This window comes from Sceloporus undulatus, chromosome 2, assembly GCF_019175285.1.
Source record: "Sceloporus undulatus isolate JIND9_A2432 ecotype Alabama chromosome 2, SceUnd_v1.1, whole genome shotgun sequence".
NCBI classification, from domain to species: domain Eukaryota; kingdom Metazoa; phylum Chordata; class Lepidosauria; order Squamata; family Phrynosomatidae; genus Sceloporus; species Sceloporus undulatus.
In genome coordinates, this window is record NC_056523.1 from 330,014,485 (window position 1) to 330,027,772 (window position 13,288).

The 13,288-nt window shown below is 42.2% G+C and overlaps 1 protein-coding gene and 1 non-coding gene across 6 annotated transcripts in view; both read right to left on the minus strand.

Moving 5' to 3' along the window:
• Positions 1 to 13,288, minus strand: part of UBAP2 (ubiquitin associated protein 2) — a 120,536-nt gene that overhangs the window by 25,813 nt on the left and 81,435 nt on the right. For all 5 annotated transcript variants that reach the window (XM_042455418.1, XM_042455417.1, XM_042455413.1 and 2 more), the window contains 4 exons: positions 9,403 to 9,592; positions 8,204 to 8,270; positions 6,014 to 6,206; positions 665 to 756 (listed from right to left, as the gene is read on the minus strand). In XM_042455418.1, the coding sequence (XP_042311352.1) occupies positions 665 to 756; positions 6,014 to 6,206; positions 8,204 to 8,270; positions 9,403 to 9,592 (542 nt within the window). The remainder of the gene's footprint in view (positions 1 to 664; positions 757 to 6,013; positions 6,207 to 8,203; positions 8,271 to 9,402; positions 9,593 to 13,288) is intronic.
• LOC121924583 lies at positions 13,075 to 13,158 on the minus strand. The gene has a single exon (XR_006102687.1). It is a non-coding gene; the product is annotated as a small nucleolar RNA SNORD121A (small nucleolar RNA).

The window sequence follows — 13,288 nt, forward strand, 5'->3', positions numbered from 1 at the left end:
TGGGAATGGAGTGAGAGAGAAAGGAGAAGCGGGAGGGAACATTTGGACATTTGGTTTCGGCAGCAATTGTTTTAAGTATTGGAGGGCTTCAGAGGCTTCGAGAGATGCCCTTTTGAATCTGGCAAGCCTCATATAGCCCACAGGCCTCATTTTGCCCACCTCAGTCTACTTCATTAGGTTCATGGAGTGGAGCTTCTGTGAGGACATACAGCATATACAAAATAGCGTGAGTGTGCATGTGTGTGTTAAATGTACAGTAATGGAAATCCAAAACAAGTTGGTATGATGGTGGGGTTTCAAGTATCATCTTAATGATGATCATAAAGAGTAGTTACACTGGTAACTATTCATTTAATGTTGCAGACATGAAAATGTAGCATTATGGTTAAACAAGATGCTATTATTTTGTTTTTTAAAAGTTAATTTTTTGTGTGTCCGTACTTACATCTGGTTTTCTTTAGTATTAGTTTTAATTTTTTATATGCCACCTGGAGTCCCCATTTTGGGGAAAAGATGGGAGATAAAATGAATTAACAAACACTACTGACACTTTGTCAGGCTGTGTTTCATAGCTTGCCCATTCAATCCCCTCTGGCCTAGAGACACCCTCTCACATCCCCCCCCACAGCCTTACCCCACCCCATAATACAAGCATACAGCTTACTGGGTAGGCTGGTAGAAGTCCTCCAGGTCCCACAATGTACTGGTTATGTAACAAGGGCGGCACACCTTGAGGCAGGTTGGGGGGTGCTTTGCCTGTGGAGCCAAAAGAAACATCTTTAAAGACAAGCTGTTAAAAATATGTATGAGGGCAGAAAAAGATTTTTTATATAGGAAACAGTCACAAAAGTCTGAAATATGCTTTTTGAGGAGCTGTCTGTCAGTCTTCCAAGTCATCAGTGATCATGATGTTGTCATAGTGAAGAGGAGGAGACTGGAATTAAAACCAACCAAATTCAGTTTCCACTTTTCCTCCCCTTCTGCACCATTACTAGCACTCAGGATGGCTTCCCTCTCTCTAAAAATTCATTAAGCCACTTAGAGATCTCTTTGCAAAATGTACATTTTCGCCAGGATTGCAACTGCCTCATCTTTTCTGCAGGGATTTCGTCCACGTTAACCATTCCCCATTCTCATCTTCTCTGCTTCTTTATCATGCCCTTCTTGTCTTTCCTTCTTGAGACTGCAAAGGGACAGATTACTTTGTCCTCCTCTGGGACAAATTCTCTATGTTGTAATTTACCTGCAAGATCATCGGCTTGGCATGAGAGTAACTGAGAAGCAGTTTTCCTCTTAGATCCAATTTTGGATATACCGCAGCTGGGGAAGTTATCGCTAGCCTTCCTGGTGAGTCTCCTCTGCCTCAAAATGAAATGCTACCTCCGCAGTTGATGGGCAGTTCACTCCAATCTTGTTTTGTAGGGCAGCTCAACATACACAAGCTTCAGTAGGTTTCTCTGCATTTTTTGGGGGGGGGTGTAGCCAAATGCAAGGAAATTTGGACTTCCGTTATGAGATGTCAGGTATACATAGGCAACAGTTAGGAGAATAGATGTGCCTTGTTTCAGCTCTCTGCTGACAAAAAAAAGATGTTTGCCATATTTTGCTAAACATAATGAGAAAATGTGAAGTCGAAGGCTTTCATGGCCAGCATCCATGGTTTTTTGTGGGTTTTTCGAGCTATGTGGCCATGTTCTAGAAGATTTTCTTCCTGACGTTTCGCCAGCATTTGTAGCTGCCATCTTCAGAGAATGCTTTGCCTGGAAAAATTGGGTGTAAATATACTGTGTGAGCCTGGGAATGGAGGAGTGATTTGCATGTGTATTGTTTTGTGCTGATGGCTGGCCTCAGGCTGGGAGGCTAATGCAAAAGAGGATTAGTGTCTGCTGATTGGTGATCATTATCTGCTGGGAAAGCCCCTGACTCTGAGTGGTTTCCCATTTGCATTTGCTGAGTCCTTATTTTGCTATTCTTCAGGACTGGTAGCCAAGGGTTTCTTCTTTCTGGTTGAAATTGTCCAGGTGTTTGTGGATTTCAATGGCTTAACTGTGCATCCTGACATGGTAGGGGTTGGCATGGTCCAGAACTTCAGTGTTTTCAAACAGTATTTTATGCCCAGGATGGTTTGTGGCATGTTCTGCTATTGCTGATTTTTCTGGCTGGCCCAATCTGCAGTGTCTCTCGTGTTCCTTGGTTCTTGTTTGTACACTGCATTTGGTGGTCCCTATGTAGACTTGTCTGCAGCTGCATGGTATGCGGTAAACTCTTGCGGCTGTGAGAAGGTCTCTCTGGTCCTTGGCTGAGCGAAGCATTTGCTGGATTTTCTTCGTCGGTTTGTAAACCATTTGAAAGTTATGCTTCCTCACCACTTTACCTATTCTGTCTGTGACTCCTTTGATGTATAGTAAAAATACATTCCCTTTGGGTGGCTGCTTGTCTTCACTCCCCTGGGTTTTCCTGGGCCTGGCAGCCCTTCTGATGTCTGAGCTGGAATAACCATTGGCCTGTAGAGCTCGGTCCAAGTGCTTCAGTTCATTTTCCAAGAAGTGAGGTTCGCAGATGCGTTTTGCTCGGTCTACCAGTGTTTTGATTGTGCTTCTTTTTTGTTCTGGGTGATGGTTGGAGTTCTTGTGCAGGTATCGGTCTGTATGTCTGGGTTTTCTCTATACTGTGTGACCCAAACGTTGGTTCGGTTTGCGGATGACTAGGACATCCAAGAATGGCAGTGTTCCTTCCTTTTCTTTTTCCATAGTGAATTGGATTGTTGGGGTGGATGTTGTTCAGATGGTTCAGGAACACAGCCAGATCTTTTTCTCCATGGCTCCAAATGACACTTTCACCATTTTGCATTAGCCTCCCAGCCTGAGGCCTGCCATCAGCACAGAACAATACGCATGCAAATCACTGCTGCATTCCCAATCTCACACAGTATATATTGACCCACTTTTTCCAGGCAAGCATTCTGTGAAGATGCCAGCCACAGATGCTGGCGAAACGTCAGGAAGAAAATCTTTAGAACATGGCCACATAGCCCAAAACCCCACAAAAAAACAATAATGGGAAAAGTTTAGTCCAGTACTACTTTAAAGGTAGATTTTTTTCTGCTGAGAGCAAAGCTGCTCAAACATTTATGCTGAAAAAACATTGAACTCAGGCAAAGAGCAGGTGGAATCTGACAGTAAAGATTATTCTTCGTTTTCTGCTCATTTTGATATAACTATGGTCAGATGTATCAGAATGTGAACTGGCACAACTTGCCATATTCTGAATCAACCTGGCTGAGATGAATATGTATCCAGTTTCCTACCCGAGTGATGAAGTCAGGAGGGGTCGTGAGACCATAATCAGCACAGAAAAGTGCTTTCATTGTGGACTCACAGGTGTGGTGCACAACTAAGTATAAACTAGACCTGCCCTCCACACTTTGGTGCTACTGGTGTGGTGACTGGGTATGACTGCAGTTGTAATTCCCACAAATAAGGCGAGTACTGAGTTAATGAAGGATGACGTAGAAAAAACAAGGAAAAATCTTAGCCTCATATTTCTTGGAAGGTTTAATGAAACATAGGCCTGATCGTCTTCTGGAAGTGATGCAGGATTTCTCTGCAATTGTGTTAAGTAGCCAGGAATAAACATAAGCTAATCTCAGCAATGTAGTTTTTATAATTAATTTTAAAATAATTATTTTTAATATATAGCACTCTGCTCAGGTGCCAGACAAAAACAGCAAGATAAAAATTTAACCAAAGTATTTTGTTAGTGGCCTGTTACCAAAACAACAGGGATTGATTCTACTGAAGTAACATGTTCTCTCTCTCCCTCTCCCTCTCCCTCTCTCACTCTCTCTCACACACAGGGTTTGAAACAACTGGTTTCCAACTTCTTGGGTCTAAGATCATTCCATGGAGAGATTTTTATAAGCAAACTTGTTCCTTGAAAACCAAGCCTGAAAACATGAAGCTGCTTAAGAAATTCCTCAATCATCTCTAGTCCAGTATTGTCTACACTGACAAAAGCAGCTTTCCAAACTCTTGGGTTGGTAACAGATTTGTTTTCACCAGCCCTGCAACATCAGACCCTTAGACTAGAAAGGCTCTCCATGAAAAGCATGTGATCTACCATTATGTTATGGCTTATGCTCACACTGTCTTACCCAGAGGTTGAAAATATTGCTTTATTTGATGGCATTCCCAAAATAGAGCCTAGATACCCTAAAATAGTGGTTGCCCAACCTTTAGTTCTCCATTTGTTTTGGACTTCAGGTCTCAAAAGCCCCAGCCAACTTGCCAACAGTCAAGAATTATGGGAACTAAAGCCAAAATATCTGAAAAACCAAAGGTTGGGAACCACAGCCCTAAAAGCCATCAATCTGATATTAGAAGCTAAGCATGGTCAGGTCTGGTTGGTACTTGGATGAGAAATCACCAAGGAATACCAGGTGATGTGGCCTGCATTTCAGAGAAAGGCCTTAGAAAACCACTCAAGTATTCCTTGCCAATGAAAACTCTAAGAAACTCATGCAGTCACCATAAGTCATATACACAGATGAGATGAGAGGTAGCAGATATATGTGACTTGAAAGCACATATATTTTTCCAAAATCTTGAAACAGCATTCAGTTCTGATCACAAATCAGTAGAGAAAATACACCTTCCCTGTTGGCTGGCTGCCTCTTTTCAGAACAACTAATGTGGTCCCCGCACCACAACCCACCAAATGTATTCTGCTGCACCCACCCAAGGAGACCAAAAAGGAAAAGGACAGGTTGCTTACCTGTAACTGTAGTTCTTCGAGTGATTCACACAAATTGGTTTTCCTGCACCTGACCCATTTGTGTGATTCACAGAGACCATGACGAAGAAGGACATTTGTTGTGGTCATCTGTGAACACTCAAATAGGTCAGATGCAGGAAAACCCATTTGTGTGTGTCACAGAGACCACAACAAAGAACTGCTTGTTCTGCTACCTCTCATCTCATCTGTGTATAACAAGTTGGTGAAATTATTTAAAGCCCTAAACCACTCACAACTTTGATTCCCAAAGAAGCACTACTCTTACGCCCAAGTACTCTTATGCCCTGCCCAAGTACTGACTAGGAACATATATTTCCCTTTGTAATTCACCAATGAGAGTAAATATTTTTGTGTGAGGACATGGGAAATGACCTCTGCACTTGTCAAAGGACTGAAATCTGTTGGAGGGGCATGCTTCTATTTCCCACCAGTGGGAGCAACACACTGTGGGAGGACTCTCTGATGTGGTGCCCTGGTTATTGAAATACCCTGCCCAGAGAGGCTTGACTGGCACTGAAATGGCTACATTTGGTACCAAGTTAAAACATGACTTTTTATTAAAGCCTTTTGGAACTAATGATTTTATCCAGTTTGCACATATACAGGATTTTAACTGTTTAAACTTGTTTTTATTTAATAGTTTAATATCTTTCAAAGACTGCATATATTTTTACGTAGACATTAAAATGTGTTATTGTTGGTTTTATTGTACACCAGCATGAGATCCTTGAATTTAGGGTAGGATAAAAATATTTTAATAAACAGAATGAACATATGGACCAATAGTTCTACGTACATTCTGCTAACAGAATTATGGAAGTTTTGCCTTGCAATTTGTTTGCCTGTACACATTCACTCTACTACCATAATTTCAGATTTTCAAGTAATGGGGAACATTTTAGCCAGAGCTCTGAAGAAGGATTTATATGCAGACCATTCTCTTTTTGCTCAACCAGGAGGGACAATATTTGTTTTTTAGGTTAAAAAATTTAAATATTAGGCAGAGGGTATTCCCCATCAAATATTGCCACACATTAAAAAGGCAGGCAACTTTATTTCACAGGCCACTTGCACAAAGTATGCTAGAAAGGCAAAGTCTTTTAGAAAAAGCATAGAACTTCTCAACGCTGTTATAGCTGGATGAGAGGTGCCCAACGGGCAGACCTGCAGACCGAAGTCCTCTCTGGCTATATCCACATGATCAGTTAGTATTGCGAACCTGAAGACACTAAAGGAGTTGCCCGGGTGGTGGGAGCTGGCAGAGACACACCGGTCGCATTCAGGCCAAGGGTGTTGGTAGTGCTGGCCATGCTGCTGGTCATGGTGGAGACTGAAGAAGTGGTGGCCAAGGTTGCCGCGACTGAAAAGGTTGAGGACGGTGGGAGCACAGTGGAGTTCTCAACACTAGCATGCTGGAAAAGACATTTTAAAAAACACATACAAAATAATCAAGAGATTAAAGAGTGAGCAGGGCAGGTTTCAACATAAGAAAATATCAACTCTGTAAAAAGCAGCAAATAGTAGGCAGAGGTATTACAGAATGGTTTTCTGCAAATGTATCTTCCTCCACCTGACTTCCAATGGAGATTAGATGGGGAGAGGAAATATGGGAAGCTAGGAGGCTACATTTGCTCTCCAGGAGACCTTGTGGATAGAGGTGTTGCTGTTGTGTGCCTTCAAAGTCACATCTGACTTATGGCAACTCTATCACAGGGTACCCTTGGTAAGATTTGTTCAGAGGGGGCTTGTTTTGGCCTTCCTCTGAGGTTGAGGGATTGTGACCCAGTGAGTTTCCAAAGTCGAGTGACGATTTGAAACCTGCTCTCCAGAATGAAAATCCAATGCTCAAACTACTACAACACACTGATTCTCATGACTGAGGTAGTTATCTGCCAATGTACCTTCCTCCACCTGATTTCCAACAGAGGATAAATCAGAGGGGCAAATGGGGGAGGTTAGGGGGCTACATTAGCCTCCCTAAGAGATCTGAGAACTACAAGGCCTCTCCCCTGCCAAAATCCATACTTTGTCCCCAAATCCCCATCCCCAAATAAATGTTTTGGCATACAAATGCCTCCTACTGAGCAAGGGAAGCATTTTTGACATGTCTGAGGGCTGGGCTGGGCCATTTTATGTCCACAAAAGGCTTTTCTTAGCAACAAGGAATGCCCAGAAGTCATTTGTGACTCCCTCTCTCCTGCTGGGGGTTTCTGGCAGGATGACATGCAATCTGTGGGCCACACTTTGCCCATCCTGAGTTAGACGGACATTGAACAATTCAAGGGGAGTTTGTCTGGTAACTTGCAATTTGGGAAGATGTATATCTGATTATCTCTATTTTCTGTTTATTACAAAAATGTTCCCTTCCACAAGATGGAACTGGAGGACAATCAGTTATGTCTTCTTCATCTTTTTTTAAAAAAAAAATTCTAATAAAAAGTCTGTTATCAATCATGTGGAAGCACTTCTGAGAAATTATAGAATTAAAAGAGATTTCTTGTTTCTGAGTGCGGAATCCACAACAATATGTTAATTTATAAACTCATCTGAAATGTTTGGAAACAGCTTTAAACACAAAGCAGACATGACCAAGATGGGGAATCAACGCAATCAAATTTTTACCATTGTCACATATGACACTAGAGTCCCTACTGCTAGCTAGCATCCAAGCTGGCTCACTGACATGGCCCCTACCATTGTTTAATTTCCTTAGTTGCTGTTTCTCTAACCTTTAGTTTGGCGGGATACAGACCGCCCAAAAGGGCGGTCTCCCACCGCCCTCATTTGTTGCGCGAGGGATCTGCAGTGGACAAACTGTGCGGCTCCCTCGCGCAACAAAAAGAAGCCGCAAAAAGCGGCTTCTTTCTGCAGCGCCATTATGACGTCACAAGGCGCCAATGGCGCACTTGCGGCATCATGAAGACGCCGAGACGTGCGGAAGCTAGGCGTCTGTCACATCAAAATGGCAGTGCCCATGTGTATACGGCACCGCCATTTTTACGCCCTCATTACGTGCGAGGGGCAAGGCGCGTCAGGAAGCGCCGTCCCTCGCGCCTAATGATGGCGCCCGATAGGGCCCGTCTATACAGCGCCTTTGAAAACAGTACCCCCTTTCTTCCTGAGTGTAACAACATCATTGCCTTCCCTTGTCCCCACCACCCACTCCCTTTTTTTAAAACTATGAAGTAAGTCTTATTAACAGGCAAATATCTCAGTCTTGAGATACAGATGAAGGGGGAAATTATTCTGTAATATTTTAGAACTGGAATAGAGACAAAGACGTTGTGCTGATACAAGAGCAATGCCTCCTACTCAGAATCAAAATAAAGAGTCTGCTTTCCATCTCAAAACAGTTTCATAGTTTTGAGGAGGACAGTTTAGCAGCCCTCCAGGTATGCAAAGGACTTACCGAGTGTGCTGCAGATGAAGACAGTGCTGAGGCAGAAGAGAGGCTGCTCTGATGATCAGAGAGGGAGCTGGAAGAAAAACAAGCATGACATACAGTCAGCTCACATCTGAGCATCTAATTATAAGTTGCTGTTTCTCATCTCTCTCAACATTACAAGCAACAATGAAGCAGACAGAAACAAGCAACAGTTCAGGTGGCTGAGAGTTAGGTAGGCTTCCATACTGGCAAGAAAACCAGCATATATAAAACACTGGCAAGCATTTGCCTGCAATATAGGTAAAAGCTAAATTTGGAGGGGAAACATGGGTATACATTTAAGTCCTGTCCCCAAAGTCCTACTCGCCTGTTCGAGAGACTTCTGTGTATTCACAACATGAAGATATGATCAGAGATTGTGTAGGCCAAGCTGAAAATGCATTCAGCAAAACACACGACATTCATTTGATCTCCTGACTAAACTAACAAAAGCTTCAAACCAACATCATCTCAACATCGTAATTTAAACATCCACATGTTAAGAAATGCTATACTAGCACTACATAACCCCCATGGCAGACTAGCAACATTGTGCAACACATGTTAAGGATTGAGTGCTGTTGTGTATTTGCAGTTGCACTTCTTCCACTTCCAGCAGAATATGTCTGCTGCATTATGGTAAATAATTTGTCCTGCATTGTATGTCACTAATACAATGCACCAGCCAAAGATCTCTAAACCAACCAAGCATGTAGTGGCGATGCTGGGGCTTGCAGCTATGCCTGTGTCCCACCCCAATTTAGTTCTAGTCTCACTGCACACAAACACTTGCACAGAACTGTATATCTGTGCAAAGCTTGTAATTTCAAGGGTCAGACCATTATTGTTATTATTATTAGTAGTAGTAGTATCATCACCATCATTTTTATTTGTATACTGCCATACATGGTATAAGACTAGAAGGCTTAGGCATGCTTCTTTTTCTGTTTTGATTAGCAGTGTCAAAAGAAATTGTGAGGCACATCTGTCTGTTTTATTGTTCATCTGCAGTCTTTGGCAAGAAAAGGATGGATATATGTACACATATACACAAACAAAATAAACCCCACAAAGTCACTTAAAGAAAGTGAAGGATATAGAAGCAAACACTATGAAGCTCAGTGCTCACATCCCCACCCGGACCACTCTCTGTCATGGTCACCCCATAGCTCCTCCTGCTGTACCTGCTTAACTGGGTGAGTGAGCTGCTGGCCAAGTCATTTGACTGCGGCAAGCTGGGAAGTGGAGCTGTATGCGGGGGTGCCGAAGGGAGAAGCAAAGCAGGGGCAGCCGTGGTGCTAGGCAAGGAAGAGCCTTTGGCAGGTAGCGATGGAGGAGAGGTTTCTGTCTTAGACGCTGGAACTGTTGACGTAGCTGAAAAGGTGGGGAAAAGGCAATTCAGAGAAGGGCCTACACAGTACAATCCGGACTATGAACTGGACAGTGGGTGTTAAAAAGAGAAGGGAAAGAGAAAGAAAAACACATACAATCAATTGCGCCAATAAGAGGTTACAACTCTGTGCAGCTCTTCTGCAAGAGAAATGATAATAACTGACTGCTCTCTTCTTTTCTGCTAGTCCTCACCCATCTTCTAATACCAATCTGCCCAAATTCTAGGATCTCCAAGGAAGGGCCTTCTCTGTGGCAGCTCTTATACTCTGGAATGCCCTTCCTAGGAAGGCTAGGATGCCCCCGTCCTTCCTGTCTTTTCACCATCAAGTGAAGATATTTCTATTCCAACAGGCATCTGGGATCTGATTTTTTTTTAATGTAATGTTTTTTCTGGTTCAGTGTTGTACTGTGTTTAACGTAGATTGACAGCTAGCCTCAGAAGAAGGCAAGGCTAAATCTCTTCTGAAAAATTCCTGCCAAGAAAACCAAAAGAGAGGGTCACCACTGGTCAAAGTTGACTTGAAGGCAATATAACAACAGCCACAAGGGCTGAATCCACTCCTGGATTAACTAATACAAAAATGGGATTTGCTGATGTGGTCATTTCTGCTTCTTGCAAGACACTTGTAAAACAGCTGACCTCTTTAATGTGCTGTGTTTTATGACCAATTTCTATTCTCCACCTCCCCCCGCCAATCTCCTAGACTACCTAACACAGTACTTCTCAGGTTATCTAATGTGGATGACTACATGTGCCAGGGATTGGTACCATATCTGAGTCAGTTGTCTGCAATTAATCTTTCTTTCCTTAAAGTCTTCCAGGGACCGGCAGGAGATTATGTTTTAACTGACATAATCAAGGGGCCTAAAGTTAGATTCTTTCAAAAATGATTACTTCTGAGATTGCCAAATTTGCCATCCAAGGAAAAGCATTCTATTGTTTGCCAAATTCTGTATGTGTCTTAATCTCTGCATCTGATGAAATGACTGGAAACAATGAAAGTTAGAAATTTCTTTTTCACTAACATGCTACAAATTTCTTTCTATCTTTTTAATCTTAAGAGAGTGGCTTTTTGAAAAATCATTTGTCTTGAAACTGATTTTCCTCTGCAATAATCTGTCTTTAAATTCATTTGATTTTTTCTTCATATTGCCTGTTACTTTCCTAAAACCCACTGCATTTAAATCTATATATTAAATAAACTTGTTTAATTGTCTGACAATTAGATGAATTTGTAAATTTAGAGATTTCAAAATTCAGACAAATCAATACAAGAGGAATGGAAAAGGAGAAGTCAGTTTTCAAACTGTGATTCTCCAAGTAGGGGTTTTTCCCTAATAGCCTCACCTCTTATGAACAACTGTGTACAGGAAAATAGTAAGAGAATTGATTCTGCCCTTCTTTCCCACCTCAGAATATTAACCCAAAAACATGACATTCGTTCATGATATCTGCCAACAAAAAAGATTCTGAATACAATTGTCCTGACAACCTGATAAAAATTCTGGACCAGTTCCTTTTTCACAGGACATGACCCTTGAGCCCAGATGGAGCATCTCTTCCCTTTCCAATGGACTAGACATGAATGACAAAATAGTTAACTGTAATTTAAGGTCTTATAGCATGCCTATTTTGTTAAATTTTGTTTGTTATGATTCGTAAAATTGTTTTGTGACTATATATGTAGGGGTGTGCATGTATACATATAGAATTATTGAACACTTGAAATTTAATAAAATACACACAAAAAAGAGAAAGCTATTAGCCCAGCAAGCAGTCAGTGGCTCCAGTGTGTGTCAGTAGGATAGTGAATTCTCTCTAAACCTTAAAGTGGAGCAACTGCAGACAGTGGCAAGGACCCTATTTCCACAAACTGCCTTCTTGGCAGGTGGCACCAGCTACATTTCAGAACACCCAAAGCAACACAGTGTCACTTTCAGCCACCATTTTGGCTGACTTTTAAAATTTCTTCTTTGTTTTGGGAAGGTTTGGGCAGCTTTGAAGTGTAGTCAGGGGAAACGAACCATTACGGTTTTGGCACATTTTGGCTGGTCTGGGGATAAAATAACGTTACTCTGCTTGGGGGGGAGTTTCAAGAGCTACTCCTTCCCCAGTATAGGTGATGAACCTTTGCAGCAGACAGGATTCAAATGCCTTGCACAGCTCCTTCTACATTCAGACTAAAACCCAAAGTAGAACCATCACTCCACTGGATTAGGAACCACTAGTCACCAGTGCAGGCAACTTCAGCCAGAACTCCTCCCTCCTGACCCAAGAGAGCTGGAAAAATCTGAGGTGCTCAGGAAACAGTTCCAGGGGTTGGAAGCTTTAGCAAAACTGACTTGCCTCCCTCCAACAAAACATCTGATTGATGAAACATCTGGGGTTCAAAATAATGGGCTGGATGAGGGAAAACAAACTCAAGCTGAATCCAGAGAAAACAGAGGTATTTGTGATAGGTACCCCAAGTCCAGGCAGGGAAATTTGTCATCCTGTCCTAGATGGGGTTACGCTCCCCTAAAGGACAAAGTTCACAGTCTGGGAGTACTCTTGGATTCGTCCCTTCATTTGTCATCACAGGTGGACATGTTGGCCAAGAGTGCTTGGTACCAGCTCCGGCTGATACGCCAGCTGTGTCCCTGTCTGGACCGAAAGGACCTTGAAACAGTAGTACACGCACTGGTAACCTCTCGTTTAGATTTCTGCAATGCGCTCTACATGGGGCTACCTTTGTACCAGGTTTGGAAGCTTCAGTTAGTTCAAAATGCTGCAGCCAGGCTGGTCGCCGGAACATCCAGGGCAGATCATATAACCCCGGTATTAAAATCTCTTCACTAGCTGCCCATCAGCTTCCGGGCTCAATACAAAGTGTCGGTTATTACCTATAAAGCCCTACATGGCTTGGGCCCGAGCTACTTGAAGGAGCGCCTCCTCCCACACAATCCGCCCCACACTCTCAGAACATCAGGAAAACATCTATTAGAATGTCCGAGAGTGAGACTGTCAATAACTCACAAGAGATCATATACATCGACAGCACCGACTCTCTGGAACAATCTTCCTGATGAAATTCAAGTCTGCCCTACTTTGGATGCCTTCAAGAAGGCTCTGAAGACATATTTATTTCGATTAGCATACCCGTCTGACTCTCTGTAGTCACTATTCTTGATAGAATTGCATTTTAGTGACTGATAGATTTTTGACTGTGTTTTTATGCATTTTAATATTTGAAGATTATATACACACACACACACACACACACACACACACACACATATATACACACACACACACACACACACTGAATGTAATTATATTCTTGATGTACACCGCTTTGATCATTGGAAAAGCGGTATGTAAATAAAGTTGTTGTTGTTGTTGTTGTTGTTGTTGTTATTATTATTATTATTATTATTATTATATCAGCCCTATTTTTTGACGAATACATTCCCTCTGGGACTTAGCAGAAAAGACTCAGGACATGAGATCTTCCACAGCATACTGTATCAGATATGTGCTTGGAAAGTGAACATCATAGTCTTTTCACTGTGCCTTGCCCAGCTTCATGGAGTCACTGAGTTATTCTAGCAAGAATCCCTTCCCTAAACAGTTTAACAAGCATATTAGTCTGGGATGTTTTCAATTTTTCTAGTGACAGCAAGACTGGAAATAACAAA